General features: G+C 33.5%; 2 protein-coding genes, 1 non-coding gene and 1 pseudogene across 6 annotated transcripts; 2 read left to right on the forward strand and 2 right to left on the reverse strand.

Moving 5' to 3' along the window:
* The first annotated feature begins 2,319 nt into the window (after positions 1 to 2,319).
* On the forward strand, positions 2,320 to 4,302 carry LOC110717077 (glucan endo-1,3-beta-glucosidase 12-like). The gene is made up of 3 exons (XM_021895720.1): positions 2,320 to 2,651; positions 2,753 to 3,865; positions 3,958 to 4,302. Exons 1-3 carry the CDS (start codon positions 2,591 to 2,593, stop codon positions 3,987 to 3,989), a joined length of 1,206 nt encoding a protein of 401 aa, XP_021751412.1. The 5' UTR covers positions 2,320 to 2,590; the 3' UTR covers positions 3,990 to 4,302.
* Positions 4,303 to 4,516: 214 nt separating this feature from the next.
* On the reverse strand, positions 4,517 to 4,588 carry TRNAM-CAU. Its single transcript has one exon. It is a non-coding gene; the product is annotated as a tRNA-Met (tRNA).
* A 1,034-nt stretch (positions 4,589 to 5,622) lies between these two features.
* Positions 5,623 to 9,812, reverse strand: LOC110717089 (annotated as a pseudogene).
* A 5,786-nt stretch (positions 9,813 to 15,598) lies between these two features.
* Positions 15,599 to 21,535, forward strand: LOC110717057 (BTB/POZ domain-containing protein NPY4-like). Of its 4 annotated transcripts, none has more exons than XM_021895693.1 (5): positions 15,599 to 15,872; positions 16,632 to 17,173; positions 18,650 to 18,719; positions 19,136 to 20,314; positions 20,507 to 21,535. In XM_021895693.1, exons 2-5 carry the CDS (start codon positions 17,112 to 17,114, stop codon positions 21,074 to 21,076), a joined length of 1,881 nt encoding a protein of 626 aa, XP_021751385.1. In that variant the 5' UTR covers positions 15,599 to 15,872; positions 16,632 to 17,111; the 3' UTR covers positions 21,077 to 21,535. The 4 variants fall into 4 exon arrangements, with proteins under 4 accessions (XP_021751385.1, XP_021751388.1, XP_021751386.1 ...); XM_021895696.1 differs by having other exon boundaries at positions 17,082 to 17,173; XM_021895694.1 differs by lacking the exon at positions 15,599 to 15,872 and having other exon boundaries at positions 15,920 to 16,860; positions 17,082 to 17,173.
* The last annotated feature ends 3,780 nt before the right edge of the window (positions 21,536 to 25,315 follow it).

Below are 25,315 nucleotides of genomic sequence, written 5' to 3' on the forward strand. Positions count from 1 at the left end.
TAGTTCATATGGAATATTACATGCAAGCTCTGGAAATCGACAAATGTACAGAAGAAGGCAGGGGAACAATTTCAGACCATTAAACTGAACAAAAGTGAGTAAAATATTCAACAACTCATATTACTATATTACTACGTACGTACGTATATTGCTAATGCTAACTGTATTATACATTTGTCTAATTTTCTGTTTACAATTGGACATTTTCTGTGCGGTAGCATCCTATGCTGCATTATTCATGTGCCACCTTATTACCATCAAGTTTAGGCCATTAGAGGTGTCTTTTCTTATTCATATGAATAGTATTATTTATGAAATTGGATTTGATTACTAAAGAGTCAAACACGAGGCATATTTTAGTGATTAGAACTGTATTGGACTTATTCCTACCTGCCTAATTGTTTCTCACAATTTATACTCCCTCTACACCTAATTGTTTGCGTCCATAAGAAACGAAGGTGAAACTCTATTTTGTGGTTTTCTCATACCCTACATACTACTCGTACATAATATTAGTTTACTTAGGCAATCATTAGAATTCTTAATGGAAGACAAAAAAATCTTTAAAAAACGGAAGGAATATGAGTAAAAGTCTACAAGACCTACAAGTGTTAACTACTTCCTCCGTGTTTTATTAGATGTATCACTTTTTAAAATTGAAAGTTTTAATTTAGATGTATCACTTTATAAAAATAAAAGTTTTAATTTAGATGTATCACTATTCCTTTTAGTTAATAAATTATCTCCTATCACATAGGTCCTCCTTATTTTTTCTTACTATCTCTCTACTCCAAAAATCGTCTAAAAAATTACAATTACAAATGTGATGAAATAAAAAAAACCGGAGGAAGTAAATTGAACTAAGAATAGCACTCTGCATTATTAGCTGAGAATTGGGGCCATCAGACCCACCCACGAGGTCATTACACTGCGAATTTGCAAAAATTGCAGAGGATACTGTTGATTGTTCTGGTACTAGTCAAATCCTTTTATATTTGACGAGATTGTCACCAAATTTGTACCGCATTTAAATTAAGGCCCGTGACCCATATACCAAACTTCCACGTTCGAATAGCTTGCTAAATTGGGTTACTACTTTATAAACTAAAAATAGTCACAAATATAAAAGAAAAACTATAAAAAAAAACAAAAAAAAAAACAAATGGGCTCCACAATTTAAATGTCCATTGGACAGGTTTGTTCCAATGACACCACGGGTTGTTGTAGCCCATTGAGAAACTACTAATGGGCTTATGGCATGTTTATTGATTTATCAGCCCATTCACCATATAATCGGGCCTATATGAACAAGTTGGTCAAGCTCATTAAGTACCTAGCACGATTGTTGACTGGTGAGGGTGTTTGACTGTTTGGTGTACGAAGATTGAGGTAATGAATCGATGAATGGTACTAAGTTTTAATCCGCTTGTAACATAACCTATGTTTGTTACTTGTATGATAGAAGTATAAAAAAAGGGGATAGGATCATAGGCAGGGGTGGTTCTGAGCATGTGTAGGGTGGTCGACCGCACGAGGCCCCTAAGTGAAACTACTATAAAAAGGCCTCGATTTTTTTAATTTAGTAACATACTTTTCCTTAAAAAATTAATTTTAGGTCCCTAATTTAACAAAATTGCACCGGGCCAGTTTCAGTATTAGCTTTTGTAGCCCCACCTCTGGTCATAGGAATATAAAATAATTTTGGATCTATTCCTGCCACTTTAATACAATAATGACCATAATAATTGGAGTATGGTTATATAGATGATGGGAATTGTTTGATGTGGGTTGACAACATTATTTTGCCATTAATGAAAGGAATGTCCGAATAAATATTACCAAGTATCAAGGATGAGCAACTAAAATTGTATTTTATCCCTTGCATCTACAAAGCTAGGGTGCATCCCTATTTTTATGGTATGTTAATAATTATACTGGTTTTTCATCCTTATACATCTATCTACTAAAGGGTTTTTTTTTTTTTCCTTCTTTTACTTTATTGTTTATTCTAATTCTATTTGTTTTACAAATTGTAAGTACATTCTTACTTCTACCTTTATAAAATTTTACTCCTTTTTTAAATCATAAAAAGTTTGCCTCGGTTTTCTTTAAAAGCCGACTTCAAAAGATATTTCGTAGTACATGAGAGACCATAGCTTTACACTCACAAAAATTACTTTAAGCTCACCATGTTTCTCTATTATTAATTTCACTTGATCAAAAGTTAATCAAATAAAATTTGACAATAGGGCAAACAATTAGATAAAACGGAGTACTAAATTGCTATCTATTGTATGAGCAGGAAAAAAAAAAGTCTCAGTAAAGCAACAATAGGAAAGGACATTTAGAGCCGTTGGTAAAATAGTAACTTGGGTAAAAGGACTACAGAAATGGACAGAAGGAAAATGACAGGGGAGAACCAAAAACGGTTGGCCCATTCTATGCACTCACTCACTTTACATATTTCAATGCTCACTTCTTCACTCTTCACCACTTCACACTTTCAGAAAGCCTTGACCAAGACCAACACTACTCAAGATTCTCACACACACTTAGTGAGTGAGTGAGTGAGAAACAGAGCACCTCAACAATGGTGGTGAAAATGGCATGCCTATTTCTCACTTTCTCTATCCTCCTCCTCTGTTTTACTGGTAAATTTTCTTCCTTTTCTCTCAATTTCATACAATTTTATGCTAATTATGTATCATAAAACTTAACTATGTACTTTATGTTTGTTTATTTTTTTCTGCAGTTGCAACCATAAATTCTGCTGAAATCCTGACAGTCCACTCAGACCTCAGTACTGCTGCTTCTGCTGCAACCTCCATGGCTGTTTCAGTCCACAACCAAGACCTCACTGAGGTTTCTAACAGTGTTTTAATGGCGGAAACTTGGCTCAGAAACCATGTCCTGCAATTTTACCCTACTTACAACATTACCCACATTGTTGTGGGACATAATCTCCTCTGTTCTTCCAAAACCCAGCAACAAAATCACAATCTTGTTTTACCTGCTCTCAAAAATCTTCACCATTCTCTCACTAGATGGGGTTTACACTCAGAAATCAAGGTTTCTACTTCTTTTTCTTCCCATTGTCTGGAATTAACCTCTGATTCTGCTTTCTCTCTCCTTCAACCTCTTCTACAGTTCATCCATTCCACCAATTCTTCTTATATGATTAACCCATCTTCTGATGAAACCCCAATTTTTTACCCAAAGTTTGAATCTTTAGCTTTATCCCACTTGAAATCTTTGAAAAAGTTTGGATTTTCAAGCTCAGAAGATCTCAATTTCATGGTGGTTTCAAGCAACCCAACTCAAAAACTCAACCCAACAATGAGAAAATTGACATACATTCTCCCAACTCCATCACCAGAAGAACTACCCACTGCCAGAGGCCCAGGTTCACTTCCTCCTCTAGTTGGTGTTCGGCCTACAATCTCCCCACCAAGCCCAAACCCTGGTACCCCACATTTTGGGCTTAGCCCAACCCAAAACCCTCCCTCTCACCCCCACCACCACCACCACTACATACCACCCTGCTACCCTGCACCACCGCAGGCGGCAACACCACCAGCACCGCCACAGGCTTCGGCACCAACTCCGGCTTTCGAGCCGAGAGAGAAACTGTGGTGTGTAGCAAAGCCAAGTGTTCCTGCAGAGACATTGCAGGAAGCAATGGATTATGCTTGTGGTGAAGGAGGAGCAGAATGTGATGAAATTCAACCAAATGGGAATTGTTATTTTCCTGATTCTCTTGTTTCTCATGCTTCTTATGCTTTCAATAGTTATTGGCAGAAGAACAAGATTAATGGTGGTACTTGTGACTTTGGTGGCACTGCCATGCTCATCAATTCTGATCCTAGTATGTTCAAGTATTTTTATTTATCAAATTATTACATTAGTTTCTTTTAATCTTTATGATGTTAACTTTAATTATTTTTTTCTTTTTGGCAGGTTTTCTTCAGTGTAAGTTCATTATGGTGTGATTTCAAGGAGCATTTTTTGGTCTGTCAGTGAAATATGAATGCCAAAGATGAACAGTTCTAATGGTGGTAGCATTATCATGATTATAGGTTAAGTAGAAAGTATGGTTAATTTGTGTTGATTAGGGTAGGAATTAGGATTAAGAAGGGGCCTTTTTTTTGTTAAATTGAAGGTTACTAAAGCTTTGTACTTTAGCAAGGTTAAATTACATGTATGGTGCTTGATGGACAAAAACTTTAGTGCCTTTTGAATTTGTATGGGAACAAAAGGAGAATTAAGAGTATCTAATTTATATAGAGTATCTATTTGCTAATACTTTTTGGCTCTTTTGTTGATTATTATTTTTAATTATGGGGTTTGTGTCTTTGAAATTAGGAAGTATTCACCTGAAAGGTTCCTTGAATCCAGAGTATCCAAGACAATTACTTTATGAACTTACTATTTTTATTATGTTGTTGAATAATGGAAAAGGTAAAGTTGATTGGAAGACACTGGAAAAAAAAAAGGTTGCAGGAAGCTTTCTCTAATTTATCAGAGCCAGGTTTCGATCCTGGGACCTGTGGGTTATGGGCCCACCACGCTTCCGCTGCGCCACTCTGATTTGTTATTTTCAGTGTGAAATTATAATTTATATACTATATGTAGTATGATATAAACACGCCGTACTATGTTCTCCTTGAGCAAATTACGAATAACATGGAAATCACCAACTTCATGCAATTCTTAACAAACTTTTGATTGAAATCAATGGGTAGCATGTCAAAAAAAAAGAATTAGAGAATTTTAATCAATAAAATTAAATAAAGCTACTACCTCCGTCAAATATTAGTTGAAACTTTGGAATATTTTATATCTCACAAATAATACCCCAAAGTTACAACTAATATTTAACGGAGGTAGTATATTGGTAGGTAGAGTATCAAATTCATTACTCTATAATCTATGTGATACGGAGTTTGGAACTTAAAATTATTATATAGTTATTTACAACTTTGGGCTCAATCATGTACATATACTCAGTTTAGTACTCGTAATGAAGATAAGAGGCACAATGAATAGGAACTTCAATGTGCCAGCAACTACCACATCTGAACAGTGGCTGATCTTGTTCAAAAATATTAAAGGGGTTGGGATATAGATATTTTACTTCTCGCTCAAAACTAATCACTATGTCCTAATATTTATAAGTAAAATGAGGTTATAAGGTTATTTAAGTTTATTAACTAATTAATTACAATAATTTTACCGGGGTCGGGCCCTAAATGACCCCGATAGAAGGTCCCCCTCTGCATCTGAACTTGGAAGTGGTAAAGATAATGAAACATCGGCAAACATACCATTCATGTGACTAGTAGTCGGTATAATAGATCAAGAGAATTCATGCCGCCTAAAAGACAATCTGTCGCAAACCATATGACATACGAAACCGAGTAGTTTGATTAGTCATACTAAGTATTACTTCTTTGGAAATGATTTGGTATCCCGTCGGGAGTGCCTAACCTAGGAAGTCCCTCCATTGATGGGAAACAGTACTTCCAAGAACGTTGCACTTGTGCTATTGCCAAACAAACTGCACATGTTTCTACTTATGAAGAAACAATTTAACTTTAATCTAGATTACAAATCAAATCGATGTAAGGACATTAGAAGCTAAAAGTTTAAATTTTATAGACAATGAATAAATCTCTCCTATAATATCCTGTTAGAGTTCCTTGACTTGACAAAGGAATTAGTATGCTCCTACGCCTATACAGGAAGCAAAGGGATAGTTTTGGGGGAGGGGGGGTCTAAAACAGCCAGTTGATGGTAATGTTGCCAAGCCACAAGAAGAGAGGAAACTGAGCTAATGCAATCAAGAGCAAAAGAACATGATGCTTGCCTGAGTTGTGACTCCTCACCTCTGCATACAAAACTCTCTTCATCATCTTCACTAAGAAGATTCCCATGCTAAGGTAGCTCAGGAGTAACACTATATAATAAGAGTGTCTCCAGAATAATTTTCCAAGTAGAGCCAAAGATATACCCGTAAATGCATAACCAGCGTATGCCACAATATCTAACAATGGTGCTTCCCCAATGCTGAGTGACATTAATGACACTTTGAGACCTACAACCTGAAAAATCCAGCCTACCAATCCTTTCATAAGCAGCCAATTCACCGTCTCTGGGTTAAACCTGGAAGATTTTGGAAAACAATTCTTCAGAAAAGTCTTCTTTTAAAGATTATAGCTACAGATAACAGCAGTTTTACCAGTTGAATTATCAACATGGTATAAAGTAAACACAGGCCTGAGGCCTCCATTACAATCAAGATACATTCCACTATGCTAGTCAACTCAACAAGTATCTAAGAAAACTAGTCTCACGCTCTCACTCACATTTTAGAAGATACCTCCAGCCCCAGGTTCCGAAGCTATAATTTCACCAACAGGTGTTATAAATACAAGCACTCTCCTTATTCCCCTTTAATTAACCTGGAAGACCTGGTCACTAATGACCTAACTGGTTGGGTTGCTACTTGCCAGAAAGTGATACAATCTTAAGGTGAAAACAATCTCAATACACTGATTCAAAATGAAAACTTCCAGAGATTTTCTGACCTTAGGTATAAAAAATATATATACATGTTAAAAGGTTGTTTCAAATGCTAGATAAAGAAGCAATATGTTGGCCATCTCAAGTTGTTCCCAGAAGTACCATATTGGTGATGAACCATTTTTTCTTCTTAAATAGGAAGGATTTGGGCTTCTATGCACAGGAGAAGGGACCAGCCCACACATGGAACTCACACCTCACAGAATCCACAATAACCCCCGTCTTACATCATATGATTTGATTGTAGAATTGTGGATCCCAAACAATCATATCATATTCAATGATATTGAAACATCAATAACCAAATGTATCATATTCAATGCTTTTACAGCAATTATACTGCATTCAGTAGGAGTCAAAACCTGGAATAGCAAACAACCATTGATCCAAAGCAAACTAAAGTACTTACTTTCCACTCAGTCCTAGGGAAAAACCAGCAAGCACAACGTAGGAAAGAAAGGCCATCATAGGAATGTACAGATCTGGTGCGTTAATGTTAGATTGGGGGTTTATAGGAAATTTTGCCTGCCATAGGCTCAGTTATCCTCGTCCAGTGTCCCTATAGCAAAACAGAGATTCAAAGAAACAGAATATAAACTACATTACTGACACATAAAGAAAATTTTAGAATACCAAGACAAAACAAATAAAAAAATAGAAAAAAATTAACAATGTGAGGAATGCTTACCCGATGCAGAAAAGGAGCCAGAACAATCTTTAACTTGTTCCTCACATAGTCATCACTCACTTGGAAATAATATTGGGGGTCAGCAAAATACCTACTTATCAGTGAGATTTCATAACCACGGAGAATAAAAATGAAAATTCTTTAATCCTAGATTCTCAGTGCCACAAAATCAACTCAAAAAAAGGACAACTGCAAAGCACCAGGGATGAGCCACGAGCCACCAAAATGAAAATGGCCCTAAGAATTACTAGTCATTAGGTAGCACATGTAAGAAAGAAATCAAAGCTGAGTAAAACGATAGCTGACAACCCCATATATACTTCATTCATTGATTCATAGTTGAAACACATATTTGTTAGTGTACTTTTGGGGGAGGGGGTCAAACGTAGAATATGAGGTGTCATCATATCTAAGGAACTCACACATACAGTGTGTTTGGATATTAAAAAGGGAAGGAAAAGAAGGGGAGGGAGGGGAGGGAAGAAAGATGAGTTTTCCTTCCAAATCTCTCCATTGATGGAGAGATGAATTTCTTACAATTAAATCACTCCATTTCTCTCCCCTCCAATTCCTTTCTTTTCTCATTTGTTATCCAAATAAAAGATAATCAATCCCTTCATTTCCCTTCTCTTCCCTTCCTTTACCTCCATTTCCTCCAATCCAAACACACCGTTAGTACTTATTAGACAACAAGTATTTTCTCAACGAAGACCAAGGTTCTCACTTCTTCAAATGATGAATATATAAATAGAAACAAAGTAATATAATATCTCATACTTGTACTTGCTTCCTTCAATATAATCATATATACAATAATGTCAGGAACTACTTAGATTGCCTAAACCAAGAGAATTTAGAATTCTGTAGCCAAAGATTTAAGCCAAGTTTAAGAAATTTGGATGCCAAATTATTACATTTAATAAATCACGTACATTTATAGGAAGTAGAAAAATTCTAATAAGGATGGTAATATCCATTTCAAGCACAACAGATCTATAAGATGACAGAATATTGGTATAGGGTACTTACATTGCTTTGCACATACTCAAAACTCGAACCGAATCTCCCTGTATACACTCAATCCACTGCTAATCAACCCAGAAGTTGCCCCAGAGAATGCATTACCAAATGGAATAGCTTGAGGAAAAGAAGTTTGTTGGCCCCCAGGCTGAGCTCCCACATTATTGTACATATTGATTATCTGTAGTATTTTGGCCATAAACCATCATGAATAACATGGACAGAAATGCTAGCAACATATTCCTATAATCTAATCTATTCTAACAATAAACTAATTCCTCAAGAAAATACAACAAAAAATCAAAAATCACTCCTGCTGAATCTGTATTTTACTATGCAATCCCATAAGTAACTATCTAATTCAATGTGTTATCTGTCTCCTAATAAATGTATTCTCCTTCCTTAATAGCTATATAAGGAGTGTTACTCTTGAGTTTCGAGCATCACTGCAACTGCTAAATCAATTTGCATACCTTTAAAAGGCACTAATTAAGTAATGTAGACATAAAGAACTTAGATTAAGGATTAACCAACACCATGTTCAATCTAACTTTTTCGAGTGACCGCCAATTGTAAATATCAATATCAAAGGATCACCTAGATTACTGTTATAAATTACAGTAGTGGCGATTTAGAAATTAGGATGTGGATACAAGATCGATACGAACATACACAAAATGCAGAATCCAAAATCAACAATTTGAATTAGAACAAATTTCTTCTTATTCAACGTACCAAAAATTCAGCATTTATAATCACATTCCTTTATAATACGAAGCGTCGGTAGTTCGATGATTATAAAACCCTAATGAAAATACAATCAGAAGCCGAAGTTATTAGCACCCATTAAGTTGAATTGTTGAAACTCAATACAATTACACGTGATAACCCATATTCAAAACCAAGACAATCCAAATGTGAGTGAAATTCAAGACTATTTGCAAATAGTTATATAATGATCCTTTTTTTTTTTTTTCTTTATTTGCCAATCAATCAAGATCCCAACTCACGAATTCAAATAGCAATGACATAGATTATAGATTTATAGGTCGCAGAAAAAAAAAAAAATTGTAAACGTTACCTAAATTACGAGGAATTCCAGCAACCTGGAACAGTCGGAGAAGTGCGGAACTGGTCGGCGGGTGCAGCGGCGGTCGGCTAGCAGCACGTTAGAGAGATGGGAGGGTCGGGCGAAGGTGAGGCCGGAATGTCTAGGAAGAATCATTATTGCCTTTAAAAAAAAAAATGGAAATTATCAATAATACCCTCAGGTATTGGCTTTTATCAATGGTACACATCATTAAACTTTCATTATCACCGGTACCCCTAAACTTTTTCCTAATTTACTACAGTAAGCTTGCCGTTAATTATACTCGTTTTTGGTTTGAATTTACTTGACTAAAATGCCCCCCATTCAATAATCCTCCCTCCAAGCCCAACCAACAACAATTAATACAAAAAATACGATCATTCATCTTCTTCACTCTCTCCCCTGTTCTACTTCTTCTTCTGTAAACCCTACTTGACGCCTTTCCCCCATTCTTCTTCTGGATTGAAGCAAAATCCTTGGAATTTTAGTGACACTGTGTGGAAATTTAAAGGTTAGTGCTTTCTGAAATTTTGGATTTTGATGGTTTAAATTGTTAGGTTTAAATGAATGTATGTATACATGTGTAGTTTGTTGTTGGATTTTGCTCTTACTTAATCTCGATTTCCATACGATCATGTTTGTGTGCTACATTTTGTATTTTTTAGACATATAATTCGATTTCCAAGTCAATGAATTTGCATGGTACAGTGTAAATGTTGAACTTTAGTGTAAATTTGTGTTGTAGTGTTTTAATGTGCCCTGCCAGATGAACCCCTGGTAGACGAAGCCATTGATTTTTCAGAGAAAAATAACTGGAATCAAAAGAAAAGAAGAGCGTTGATGGAAAGGTGAAGAGCAAACAAGAAGGGAATGTGTTATAAGTAGGGGAAATTTCACAAAAAAGGAGGGAAAATTGGAAGGGAAAATTGGAGGGAAATGAAATGAGAGGGGCAATGTTGTATTTTTAGCCTCCTGACCTTTAAAACGTTGAAAACAAAGTATAATTAACGTTTAATTAACGGCAAGCTTACTGTAGTAAATTAGGGAAAAGTTTAGGGGTATCGGTGATAATGAAAGTTTAATGATGTGTATCATTGATAAAAGCCAATACCTGGAGGGTATTATTGATAATTTCCCAAAAAAAAAACTCTATAATTACTATATTTTCCTACCTTTTAAAAAGTACTCCCTCCGTTTTTAAATACTTGCTCCACTTTTCATTTTCAGCTGTATATAAATACTTGTTCTATTTTCTTCTTTGAAAAGCTTTTACAATATTTATTTCGTTTTTATCAAATAGTGGACCCAACATAAATCATATTTTATTAATTTTATATTCTCTCCTCCCATTCTCTCAATTACTTTTGTTTTTTACAATTTTTTATTCTTTCACCTATCCCGCTACCTCTATATTTTATTACTTTCTCCAATTTATCCTAAAACTCCGCGCATGGAGAAATGAAACAAGTATTTAAAAATGGAGAGAGTATGAGATAACTCTTATAAATAGTGTTTGGACAATTATATACTTGAAAATGTTTATTTACTTATTTATCCTCGTTAATGTTAATTGCCTTTTTATTAAACCCTTAAGTATAGTGTACTAACTTTTAAACCCCTAAAAACATTTGTTTACATATTTATCCTCATTAATGTTATTAACAACTAAATTTGTGACATAAAGTCAAATTGAAAGAGCTTCCTGAATGTGATTAGGTATAGCGCGCAACACTAACGAGCCTAGTAATTTTAATAATTTTTTGTCAACACCCATATCAATAGGCCAAGAGGCCCAACCCAATTTTATCGAAAATGGGTTTGTAATTTTCTTACTGGATTTCATGGGCTAGTTAGTAACCTATTAAGTTTTTTTAAAAAAAAATTAACTATTTTTTTTTTTTATAAAGAGAGAGAGAAAGAATGAGGTTGTCACCAGTGGAACCTTAACTATCTGTTTGAAGAGGAAACAAGTTTCCAGAGAGTTGTAGTTAGATTTGAAAGTAGTTGTCCATGTCCCATAAAAATGCCAAAGCTGGCCCATTGCCCTATACAAACAGACCTAACTCTAGCTTCCCTACCTCCCACTTTCTTGCCTTTCAACACTATTTGACACCAATATATAGATGTGGATTTTTTATTTGTATCAAAAAGTTGTTTGTACTTCATTCAAGTTTGTTGTAGTGGATACGGATTACTTCCTCCATCTCTTCTCAAAACAAATGCGTCATTTGGGTTATATGTTTGTTAACTCATGAGTAATTCAAACGATTAATATCCAAAAATGTTTTACATAATGAATGATATACGAGTATTAGTGTATTACTATATTTATATAATCAGAGTGAAGTACATGAATATTTTTTAACAACAAAGGTTGTACTTCGTAATATCTTTGAAATATTAGCAATATTCTCGAACACTAAATATATCTGACATTATAACATGTATTGGATATCCACATTAACATAGGCCCTGTTCTTTTGAGCTGTTGTGGTTTGCTCTGCTCTGCTCATAAGCTCAAAGAACAAGGTCATACGCTAGACTTCTAAAAGGAGTCCAAATAGTAATATTTTGACAAACATATTATTATGCTTTTATGGGCACTTATCAAGTACTTGTGACATAAATCTTTGCTAATCCTTGGCATATCCCATGTATATCATATGCAACCGCACACAATTTTGTGAATGAATGATTGAAGAGGAGACCGTATCTTCCTATCATTTTGGAAAATTTACCATACTTTGCTAAAATAATTATTTTTTATATGAAAATTAAAAAGGTACTCCATACAAATAAAGGCAAGCAAAATCAAAGTGAGAAAAAGGTCATGCTGTCGGGAGTTTCCAAAAATAAGCCAAACGAAATATGGAACAACCACCTTCTACCATTGGACATTGTTTTTGACTTCTTCCTACTCATTTTTATTCCCTCATTCATCAAAACATTCATTATCTAGTTATTTTCGACATTATATCTTAGAAGAAATATATGTTACGAATCTTTAATTTCAAGTATAGCAAGATCAAGTATTATATTGTTGGTAGGTTGATAATTTGTTAAATACATGACCATCTAATTCCATGGCAAAAATAAAATAAAATAAAATACAAAATATATCCCTCTATATTGAATTAATAAATTGACTTATTTATAAAAAATAAAAAAAAGAAGACAAGGTTAATATTGGATTTTGTTTATCACATGGCATGCATGCGTAGAAGTAAGTGGTTTATGTAATGAGTGTCGGGTTACACACTTGTGTAAGTTGTGTTGTTACTTGTTAGGTCACATACAAGTAATACAACAACAATACACATAATATATTTAATTGAAGTATGATACGATTAGTATGAGTTGAGTCAAGGTTATGCTAATATCTTGGATTCAAATTACTTTGATCAAACAAAAAGCTAGGTTGAATGCTAATAATGCAATGATGGGATTTTCGTGCTGTTAATTACTTAATTGGGTAGGAAGAAGAATGGGAGCATCTCATGTGAACTTTGATACGAGTATAAGAAAAAGATTTGATTGAGGGAAATCGAGGAGATTACTATAATAGATTAATAGTTTATATTATTACTAGCTTGATGTGGTTATAATTTGTCCATTAGGTAATGGAAAGATATAGCATATAGTTTGGATTATGTATAATATTATTTAGATTTGGACGAGTCAAATTAAGATATGTGAACATCAAAACCAACCGGCCATGTTTCTCGATCTTTCAATTAGATGAAGGCAATCGTATACATTGTTTTAATTTTGTAATTGCGCCCACATTAGTAAAACACCAAAGATTTGTGGACTGATAGTTGCTTGCCTTGGACGTCAAGTGTCATTTAGTTTTTGTATCGTTGTGTGTCATTCAATTAGAAAGGCCTTAATAATGTCAAAAGGGGCCGAGATATATTTTTGAGATCGTACTATATGTATGAAGGTATATAAGTTTTAATGATTAAGTAGATGTCTGACACAAAATCATAATATGTCGTTGAATTTGACTCAAATCAAGTTTATAGTATGACTTTAGGTAAATAATAAAAGACGGTATGTTTATGCTTAGCTTGTTCGAGTACGATAAAAAATATACGAAGTATAAGTAATGCAAGTAATACATGTCATTAATCATTGATTAGCTTGAAATAAGTGGACCTCTTTTAAATTTTTAGGTACCATGTTTCAATTCCAAATCTTGGTAACTTTTAATTTACTGGCAAGTAAATTTATATAATTAGTAACTAAATTTCCTTGTCAAATATTATGTAAGTAATTATTTGATGTCTAGACATTGTCTCCATTTTGCCATAATCACCTTTGACTAATAGATGTGAAACCATTTTTCTTACTAAAATGGATAAAAATAATAATAGAAACTAGATATGGATGTTGGGTAGGCAATAATATGTAGGCTAGAAAATCACTTTTCTTAAACTTAATGCAAGTGTTAAACAAATGAATTTTGCACGTTTTATATGCATGTAAAAGCTTTACTAATCACTGCACAAATTCAAAATATTTGGTCGTAAAAAGGATAGCTATACATAATAATCAAACACTTTTATAGAAGAAAAAATGAAAAATCAATTATCGAAAAGTAACGTTCTCAGTTCTCAATGTGCTAATTAAATTATGACGAGTTTAATCCAAAATTGATTTATAAGGGGGAGAGGAAGGTTGAGAGGTGAGAGTGATGTATTTTAAGGGGATATTGCTACAGATTTTTTTTATTTTTTTATTATTTTTTTTAGAGAGTAATTTGAGTCAAGAGATAGACGTGTAGCATACAAAATTCATGTTATAAAATGCAAAACTACAATATAAACCTCGTGATTATGTTTTGATAGAGTACTCAAAATTTCATATATATTTTTCCTTGTACAATTATTGTAACTTTTGATACATCTAAAGTATGCATACATTATACTTAATCATGTCATATTGTCATAGTAAGTTTTTACTTTTTAGGTACATTTACAAGATAATCTATCATATTGAGATTAAGCTTTTTTTTCTTTGCCTGTAAGTTTAGATAATCAGGTTCATAGCCCATAATCAAAACTCAATTCAAAGATACATTAAATATATAGGTTTAAAGATGTTGCAATTGAAGGTTAATAGTTGAAATAAAAGTGAACTTTATGCTCTTATCTAAACTAAACTTAATCATCTTTTTTAAACTTATTTTTTGTAAAAATAATCTTAGATATGTTGAATTGAACACATCCTTCATCCTTTTTAAATCACTTGACTTGTTACAAATTGAATAGAGTAGTAAAAAGTGATGGAGAAGGATAAATAATATATACCAGCAAATGATGAAAGGGAGGAAGGTGGCCATTTAAAGGTTTTGTTCAATGAGGATAGTATGGTGGTAGGCCATGTGACACCTACACAAGTATATATTATGGTGTATACCAAAAAAGTGTTTTAATAAGTCAATTTATCATCTATGTTACACCTCGGTTTAACAATGAATCAATATCTGGTTAAGGACTTAAAACATTTAGACATGACACTTAACATGTCTCTTAAACTAATAAAAAAAAATACATTTATTTTAAAAGATTTTTCTTAATTAGACTGTTGTTTCATATAAAAAGTCAAAACAAAGACTTTTAGAGACGAATGAAATATACGAAGTATATAAATATATAAATCATCTTATATAAGATAACAGATACATAATAAGAAAAAATACTTGGTCATCTATTTTTGCACGACCCTATATGTGTTTTAATTTTTCATGCAAATATCCAATATATCACTGATGTTGTTAATCTACAACAAAACTAGTCGTTTATCCCAAAGCAATTCCCGCTTATTAAGACTTGAGTGCTTGTTTTTCCTTCTAACCATTCTTGTTAATTATTCCCGTTTTTCCTTGTAACCACTCCGTTATTTATTCCCGTTTTTACTTTCTTCCAAAAAAAAAATCCAAAAACAGAAACAGTTCCTCAGAATAAAATTTTATTTAATGAGTACAAATAGTAAAAAATGGCCAAAAGGAGGGAAAAACGAAATGGATTCCAGCAAATAAAAATTATCAAAGTAAGAGAGAGATGAGTCATTTTCTTTGAGTTCCATAAATCTAATTCACTAATTAAATAAATCAAGCATTTTTTTTAATATTAATTAATAAAAATAAAAAGAAAATGTATTTGTGAGAGGGAGCAGCCATGTTGATAATGTCAGGTTGGCGTGCCTATCACTGTGACTCTTCTTAGGAGAGAGAAAATATTTAGAGTGGGCATCTTCCATTTTTGCCCACTTCCCCATTTTTTCCTTTTATTTCAATCAACCAATTATATTCCTATTTCTCTTAATTTTGCTTCAAGTTTACATTTTTTTTAGATAGATATTCATACGTAGTATTTATTTTAAAAGGAAAAAAAAAAAAAAACATTCTTAGACATAGCTTTTCGTGTAGTTAAGGTGGCTGACAAAAGCTTAAAAAAACAACAGCTCATTGTTCTGATTTATGGAATGGTATACCATTTTTAATTTCTTTATACCATAATCTTTTGTTTCCATTTTCTTGATTTTTTTCTAGTGTTTTATACCATATGTTGTTTTTTGTTCATTAATTGTCGCTCGAATAGACATTCGAGTTGGAATTGTTCTTCGTGTCTTTACTTATGCTCGATTAATAAATCATCATACAAGTTCACTAGGAAAGAAAATCAGGCCGACAACTTAAATCGTGTTAAATTAGTAAAATTACCATACAAAGATTGATTCTTTATAAAGATAATGTTGGTTATTGGCTTTCACAAAGAAGAAAAATTTCTCTCTCTAAAGGTCAGTTTCAAACACACTTCACTAGACTAGCAGCCTTAGACCCTCTGCTTCTAATGATTACTACTATTTCCTCTCAGTTTTCTTCTTTTTCTTTTCCTCTGTTTTTCTGGGTTTAACTTTTTTTTTTTTTTTTTTTGCTTTCTCTAATAAGTTTAATATTTTTGGTAGAGTTGTATTTAAAAACCAATATTTTTTAGTACAACATTTTTAATGGGTTTCCATGAAAATTCGTGTCCTATGAATATTCTCTTCCAAATCTAATTCCAATATAAAAAAATTTATACAATAAAGTACTCATTTATATGTATAAAAACTGCAAAATCCTTGTATTAAAAACCTGCACATTATCAGTGAAACAACTTTGTTGGTAAGAGAGATTGTTTGTCCACATGAAAAAAGTGTGGGAGATGCTGATTGTCCACCCTATGTTTTGTGCATTTTTTGCAGGGCTTCAATTTCAATCTCAACAACAAAAAAGGGGGGTTTTTCTTTTCTGTAACCCTAATTTAATTTTTTAATTTCTGGGTTATTTTCCTTTTAATTTGGGGGTAATTAATGAAAAAGGCGGTGTAATCTTTGAAGCAAGTGGAGGAGAGAGAAAATAATGTTATGGGTATGTAAAAATGTTACATTGGGTTCCCAAATTATGTCCGGGCTCAGTGCACTGTGCTGTTGAGTAAGGAAGCATAATCAACTTAACCTCCACCCTTTTCTTCATCAATTACTATACTTTTGTTTTCTCTCTCTTCATTTTCACTTTCACTTTCTCTCTCTTAAACTTTTGCTTGGAGGAAAGAAGAAGGTGTTTGAAGGAGGGTCGTTTTTAGTTTTTACTTTGATCTTTTAGTCTGTTTTTCATTTTTACCCAGATTTCTGTTTCTGGGTTTTTGATTTTAGTTGGTGGGTGCTGTTTAATTCTGGGTAAAGATGAAGTTTATGAAGCTTGGATCTAAACCTGATTCATTTCAGACTGATGGTGATAATATCAGGTCAGATTATTTCCTCTTTTCTGTTTTTGATTAAGCTGTTGTTATTACTGTTTGATTAGAAAGCTTTGATTTTTGTTATTTCTTGTTTCAATTTTTATTGTAATTTCTTGATATAGTACAATGAATTCTAACTTTCTTATTATAGAAACTTCATTATCAAGGAGTACAACAAGGTTTAGTCTTGTTGCAAAAATGGTGATTCAATGTTTGTAAAATGGGGCTTAGTTATTTACTTATTTGTTTCAGAGAAATGTAAATAATTTTAATGGGTGTGTTTCGGTTATTTCTGACATTTTAGAGGCGAAAGTTGGTAGTATAGTGCTGATGTTTTTGATTACTGATAAGCTGCCTACACTAATTCATGTTGATTGTTCCTTGATTTGGAGGTTTGCTCTGACATTGTGAGCTGGATTTTGTAAATTTGTGGGGTCCTTTGGGTCGTTCTTGTAGCTAGCTAATGAACATGAGTTGAAGATCATTCAATGGATTTACCGCAACTTCATAATAATAGTCTTGTCCCTTTGCCATTCATAGAGACATTGAATGAGGTTTGAAAACACTGATTGCTCTATTATCTGGTCTCCTTGTCTCTGCTTAGATAGCTCTGTGTTATTCATACTCTGTATCCCAAGACGGGTTAGGAGCAATGTTCTATCTATCTCTGAGATGCGACGAAAAGGTCCAACATCGGTGACATTACATTTTTTATATATCCCGTGTATAAATTATTGATATTTATAATGATGTTTTCCGGGTTTTCTTGAGTGATTAGAGGGCGATTTTTAATAGAAAAATACGAGGTTGGATTAATTTCAGATCAATCTCCGATATAGGACTCTAATGTTCCTCTGGGATGTTAGTATAGAAATAAAGTTTTGCACTTGTATAATCGTACTGAAATTAAATTTGGGGTTGTAGCAACATTTGCCGAATTCTATTACTGTCTTAGTCACTGATTCTGTTACCTGTGTTTATGCCTACGGAGTAGTTGATATTGTTAAGCTTTTCTGCTTATATGGACTACTTTTGTTATTGTCATAATGGAAACATAAGTCTCACTCTGAATACTGGGAAGTCGGATGCTAATCTCATTGAGTTACTAAATTTACATGGACATACACCAAGGCAATATATGGAAAGTGCCCTGCTTTGATGTTATCTTTTCTGTTACTCATTGTGTGTGTGTGTGTGTGTTGGGGGGGAAGGGGTAAATCCGGGTGATGGGGCTAATTGCTATTCTGCAATGATTGCTAAGATAAAATAATCAATTGGTATATGGTTAGAGTCCATCAGACATTAGTATGTAACTATGTGTCATGTGGAGTTCGTGACTGTTAGATTTATGATCTTGTGTGCATCGTTTAATAGAACTTTTTTTTTTGTTATGCTTGTCCGAAAAGCTTATCCTTTAATATTATTTAGATTGGAATTTATATTCTATTACCATGGCTTAAACTTGAGAATCCTCGCTTTCAGGTATGTGGCAACTGAGCTGTCAACCGACATAGTTGTCAATGTTGTGGACGTCAAATTCTATTTACATAAGGTATGAGAATCTTAGAAGTTTCACATTTGTAAAATATAAGATTGTATAGTAATACAATGGTGCTATATATCCTCTATTCCTAGCTAGGTTGCTTGTTTCCCTTTTTTTCCTCTGACTTTTTGGCCTCATTACTAAAAAAGAGGTCGGCATATGAAATTCTTGCCTGTTGATTACAAGTATTTCTTATCTTATGTTGTCATCAGTACATGTCGTAAACATATTACATGCTTTGTTTATTTAGATGACAGGAAGTAGCAAGGTGATTTTTTTTTTTTAAAAATCCATAAAGATGTCCCAAAACAAACTTCCTTGAAAGCATAACTTACACAACAGAATACATTACCAATAGTCTTCCAACTTGCTTCTATTGTTATGCTTATATTATGTGCTATGTTTTTTTTTTTTTTTTTTTCCAGTTTCCCCTACTGTCCAAGAGTGCTCGTTTGCAAAAGCTTGTTGCAATGGCAAGTCAAGAAAGTCAGGACGAAATATTCATCGAGGATATCCCTGGGGGACCTGCTGCCTTCGAAATATGTGCAAAATACTGTTATGGGATGACTGTCACACTAAACGCCTACAATGTGGTTGCAGCTCGATGTGCAGCTGAATTTCTCGAAATGTACGATACAGTTGAGAAAGGCAACCTCATTTACAAAATTGATGTCTTTCTCAACTCTAGTATCTTCCGAGGTTGGAAAGACTCCATCATCGTTCTCCAAACAACTAAGTCTCTACTTCCATGGTCTGAAGAGCTCAAAATAGTTAGCCACTGCCTCGATGCAATAGCTTCTAAAGCATCCATGGATACTTCCAAAGTTGAGTGGTCGTACACCTATAACAGGAAGAAGAACCCATTGGAGAACGGAGGGGAACAACATTACAATGGTGTGAGGAAACAGCTTACAGTTCCTAAAGACTGGTGGGTAGAAGACTTATCTGACCTTGACATGGATCTGTATAAGCGGGTAATAATTACAATTAAGGCAAAAGGAAGGGTTTCAAGTGATGTCATCGGTGAAGCCTTGAAAACTTATGCATTGAGAAAGTTGCCTGGTTTCAGTAAGGGTTTGGTTCAAGGTGGTGATATGCAGAAGAACCAATCATTAGTTGAGACTATAGTTAGACTTCTTCCAAAAGACAAAGGCAGTGTCTCTTCTAGTTTTATGCTTCGATTGTTGAGAGCATCAATGTCTTTAGGTTGTGGAGAAATGGTTAGGATGGAGTTGCTGTGGAGAATTGGGTTACAGTTGGATGAGGCTTCAGTGGCAGATTTGTTGATCCGAGCTCCGCCTGGTGAAACTACTGTTTATGACATTGATTTGGTGGAGAATCTGGTTAAGGAATTTGTGATGCAGGATCGTGTTGTTCAGAGTAATTCTCATAGTGAGATAGATTTTCAGGAGCTTAAGAAGCCTGTGGCCATATCAGATGCTTCCAAGGGAATGGTTGCTAAGCTAGTTGACAGCTACCTGGCCGAAGTTTCAAGAGACCCCAATCTACCACTGTCTAAATTCATTGGTATATCAGAGCTTGTTTCGGGATTTCCAAGATCAACCCATGATGGGATTTACCGTGCTATTGATATGTACTTGAAGGTAAATTAGAATGCTGTTTTGAAACCAGTTTCATTCAAGAATGTTTCTACATGTTAGTTTAGAAAACTTTCTAAAACAACTCAATCACAATGTCAATTTGTTGACAATAATGACAAATTGACAACCACTCCTGATTGTCAGTTCTTCATTTTTGTGCTATTTGTTACTCAAATGAAATTTGATATTCTGCAGGAACATCCCGCTATAAGTAAGAGTGAGAGGAAGAAAATATGCAAACTGATGGATTGCAGAAAGCTCTCAGTAGAGGCCTGTGCACACGCTGTGCAAAACGAACGCCTTCCCTTGCGAGTTGTAGTTCAGGTACTCTTCTTTGAGCAAGCACGAGCCACATCATCGTCCCCAGGAAATCGGACCCCAGACTTGCAGCGTCCTGCCCGAGCATCCCTTCCTGGTGGATCACACGGAAGCTCAAGGTCTGCAACCACAAATACGGAGGATGACTGGGATGGGGTCCCCACGACAGAGGAGCTGAGGGCTCTGAAAGGTGAAATAGCCAACCTTAGACTAGGGGGTGGTGAAGGGACTAGCGGTGATGGCCCTAAGAATGATATCGAGAAAGCTGCTGCCAACAAGGTCAGAGGCTTGCTAATGTCAAAGAGGCTATTCTCAAAACTGTGGTCCAGCAAAGAGAAAGACGGAGAGAACAGTAGTTCTGATACCTCTGAAAGCCCTGCATCGACGAATAATGCTGAAGAAACTAGATCTACCCCTACCAGAAATAGGAGGCATTCACAACCTTAATCACAATCTTGTTCAAGGTTTATAGTCAAGAGAATAACGGTGCATTTTAGTGTGCCCCAACAACGTAAAATTAGCTCACTTTTTTTATTTCCTATGTAGGAATAGGTAGGTCGACTGACAAATTCTATCTCGCCATGTACAATTCCAATGGACCAAAGTGTTAAGAGGTTACCCCTCTGGTTCGTCGGTATAGGAGCTAAGGCTCGATGCAAGTGTCAAGGTATTCGAGTTTAGGTAATGTGTCAGTTTTAGGTTCTAACACGAGATTTTTCCCTATATATGAAAGCGGAAATGTATTTCCCTTCTATCAGTTTGTTTTTTTGTTGGCTACTTTAAGCAACAAATGAAATCTTATTGTAGATGCTGAAATTTAGATAGTTTAGGATGACTGAGCTGTAATAGTAGTAAAATGTTCGCTACTCAATCACTCGTATATCATATGGAGCCGCTGTTACAAGAGTTGAGTTGTTTAAAGCGCTATATATAGGTAATACTTAAACTTTTTACGAGTGATTTTTTATGAATTGCTGAGAAATGGTCTTAAGCTCTCAAAATGTAGTTTCTTATGTATATTCATATATATCATCAATATATTTATTTACGTTGTATTCCCTCCGTTTTAAAATAATAATTTGTGTTACCTGCTCGTACAAAATACTCCTCCTGCAGTCCAGCTTAAACTTTTAAAGCCGACAGACAGAAAGTGGGCTTCGAGTAAAAGTAGTGGGTAAAATGTGCAGAAACTAAAATGCACGTGTTTTATTTTATGGTAGTAGTTGAATACAAATTTTTACGGCAAAACTCCCTACACCCCCTCAAAACGGCGAACTCACGTTCGCCTCGCTATTTCTAGCTTCACGATAATATCTTAATAAGCAATTGATGATCCTAACTCACAGAAGTCACAGGCAATCAACTCACTAAGCAAATTGCTAGCCTAATCAAATCAATTACAAACAAATTGCAATGATGTTGATGTTGTTGTTGTTGTTGTGGCAGCGGTGATGGCGAGATGATGGTAGTTGTTGTGCAGTGGTAGCGGCGAGACAACAGTGGTCATGTTGGCAGCGGCGGCAACGAGAAACGATGGTTGTTGTGGCTAAATTTGAGTGGGTTAGAGAGGGAAAATGTGAAGGATTGAGAAGCAGAGAAAATAATAAAGAGTGAAGCTCGATCAAATTTCCATTAGTGAAGTCTGTGATTTTACCAGGGATTATATAACCCTTCTTTTTTTTTTCTTTTTTTTTTTTTTTTTCTCTCTCTTCTTTTAATATACTACGTATAAGGGTGTATAAATTTTACATACAAATGAACATATAACGATTTGTAAATGAACATTCAAGATAATCCTACTACCGGAGGAAATATCATTCAAGGAATAAAAAATTATCAATTCAATTTGCTACTCATGTTCTTTTTACTAGATGATATAGTGTTTGAGATTTCAATGAACTAGTAATGATCGATGTGATAATGAACGCGGTCATTTAATATAATTTTATATAGTTTACAATTTTATTTTACTTTTAAACAATTATACAATAATATCTAGCAAACAATACCTACATATTAATGTATGGATTATGACATATGAAGTATAACTTGTTTATCGAATATTAATATAGTCAGCGGAGGTTTTAAATTGACAACTTATGTTAATGATCAATCACCAATGCAAATCACGTTTTGAACATTTAGCTTTTTATTCATGAACATGTTACTTTTCTATTTTCTAATATGAACACTTTATATATACTAGCAAGATGTATGCATCTGAAGGATGTGATGATTCATAGTAGTACTAAAGGAAAAATAAACTTCCGTTTTCTTCTTAATAAAAAAAAAAAAAGTGAAATTGTAAATGGCGAAAATTGAAAGATTAGATATCAAAATATACAATACAATTCCGTATATATATAATATCAAACACGATAAACTTCTCGATCCAAATTCGAAAAATTCAAGCTTATGTTATCGATTCATGTTGTTTGGTGACTCCATGTCTTCTTAGTTTATTTTCTTTTTGTCGTCTTCCTTTTTTCCTTGTTATTGAGTGGTCCAACTCACTATATCCACGATTCTTTTTCTATTTGATAGATAAAACATATAAAATATTGGATTTGAACCAACAAAATAAGTGTTGAAATGAACTGATTTTCCTATGAAAACGAACATGAATTTGTATAACAATCAACACGAATACATGATCGAAGTAATTTAATATGGAAATGATCATATATAATTATATAAATGAACATTTATCAATTTGGAAATGACCATGGCAGATAATGATCGATGAACATGAAATATATACGTGAGTAAAATTGTGAAGCTATCATTAAGTGATTGTCATATATTCATATGAGATTGAACATACGTTGAATTTCAAACTTATTGAAATGAACATTATTTTTTAATGTGAAAATGAACAATAATCCAAGTGAATATATATCAATATGTGAATGAACATTTTTTTAAATATGAATAAACAGATAAATATATTAAAGTTAAATTGAATAATAATTTAATAATATGTGAATGAATATATATTAATGTTGAAATGAAGATCTAACTAAATGGGAATGTGCATCTATTAATAGATGAGCAATCAAAACATATATCAGTATTGAACATTTTTTCTAAAAGAGAATGAATATCTAGCAATAATTGACTATTTACTTATCAAAATCTAGACAATTGTACTCAACCTTTTATTTTTAGGCAAACAATTTAATAAAATAATAAGAGCACACGACAAATTAATATAATTCAATTGTGATTGTAAAAAGAATCACTTCCATGAAAACTATAAGTAATCACAAACTCTTACTAAAATTTCCTATTACATCTATGGAAAATATTAAAAGAAGATGGACATAAATATAAAGACTTATCAAAATTCTAATAATCGTATGTTAATGTGTAAATGACCGTATACCAGTATGTGATTGAACATTTACCCATATAAAAATATACATTCATACAAAGAATTTTCCATTCTAAACAATAAAAAAGAAAATATAATGAACATTAATATATATGTGAATGCCCATGTACTAATATTTTTTTTTATTTTTTTTTACAGGAAGAAGAATATTATCATTAATAATAAATAGTCATACGACATCTACAATAATAATAAAGATTTGTAAACCACATATCTAGGGAAAATAACATAACTTTTACAATCAAAATCATAACTAGTTTGCATATCGAGCATAGCTCACACTCCACCACTTCAAACTTGACGTGAGCAGTGATTTTCGATGTCTTTGCATCTTTCTAAGTAGAGAGACCTTCGCAATCTGCATTGATGTTTTGATCGTAGAGTTGATGACGAACCCTAAACCCATATGAATCCAAATCACCTTCTTAATTATTATTAAAACCCTAAAAATAAAATTCTCATCCATAGATGAGAATTAAAATCCCAGAAAATTGGGACACTCTCACAAACGGAGAGAACAAAACAAATCAAATAATAAAAAAGCGAATTAAATCAAAGAAAAAGGGTTGGAAATAGGCTAATTTCCGACCTAAACGGCCAAGAAAATTAAAACCCTAAAGAGAGAAGAAAGAGAAGAGCATTATTATTTGCCTATGTACTAATATACAAATGAACATTTATATTAATCATTGATTAACATGTGAATGACTTTGTGCTAGTCAATATATATATGAACATTTATCAAATTGAAAATGAACATACGTAAAAAAGAACTTTCACTACTATTAACTAAATTTATCTTTCTACAGTCATATGAAACTGATCAAATCATTAGAAAATTGCAGCAATTGAACTTTGTTTTCAATTTTTTATCCAACAATATTCTTATCTAATAACACACCAAAAAAATTAATTCGTTGCAATTGCCTCTTATTGACACATATTCAACTGATCGAAAAATTCGTAAAAAAAAAAAAAGAAAAAAAATTGATTGAAATCGAAACTTTATTTCCTAATATGAATTAAGCCTCGAAGAGAAAAAATGAAAGAGAGAGATAATGATGGTGATTGTGAATGTATTTTTTTTTTATTTTTTTTTTGTAATTTTATGTGGCTTGGGGTAGGTAGCAGTTGGGTCACTTGGGTGCGGGAGAGTGTAGATGAGGCCCATGAGGGGGGTAGGTAGATTTCCCTAGACTTGGGTGTAGGGTTAATAACTAGTAGTTGTAGGCCTTGAAGCTTCAACCAGATTTAGTGGGCCAGCCTGTCTTGTCTTTTATGTGTAGAAGATG

The sequence above is a fragment of the Chenopodium quinoa genome, unplaced genomic scaffold (genome assembly GCF_001683475.1).
Source record: "Chenopodium quinoa cultivar QQ74 unplaced genomic scaffold, ASM168347v1, whole genome shotgun sequence".
Classification (NCBI taxonomy): domain Eukaryota; kingdom Viridiplantae; phylum Streptophyta; class Magnoliopsida; order Caryophyllales; family Amaranthaceae; genus Chenopodium; species Chenopodium quinoa.

Excerpts from the sequence above, each read along its gene's own strand:
- LOC110717057 (XM_021895693.1), top strand. The coding sequence starts at position 17,112 with ATGAAGTTTATGAAGCTTGGATCTAAACCTGATTCATTTCAGACTGAT. Across the intron at positions 17,174-18,649 it reads ACTGATGGTGATAATATCAG|GTATGTGGCAACTGAGCTGT; the intron begins GTCAGATTATTT and ends CCTCGCTTTCAG. Across the intron at positions 18,720-19,135 it reads TCAAATTCTATTTACATAAG|TTTCCCCTACTGTCCAAGAG; the intron begins GTATGAGAATCT and ends TTTTTTTTCCAG.
- LOC110717077 (XM_021895720.1), top strand. The coding sequence starts at position 2,591 with ATGGTGGTGAAAATGGCATGCCTATTTCTCACTTTCTCTATCCTCCTC. Across the intron at positions 2,652-2,752 it reads CCTCCTCCTCTGTTTTACTG|TTGCAACCATAAATTCTGCT; the intron begins GTAAATTTTCTT and ends TTTTTTCTGCAG. Across the intron at positions 3,866-3,957 it reads GCTCATCAATTCTGATCCTA|GTTTTCTTCAGTGTAAGTTC; the intron begins GTATGTTCAAGT and ends TCTTTTTGGCAG.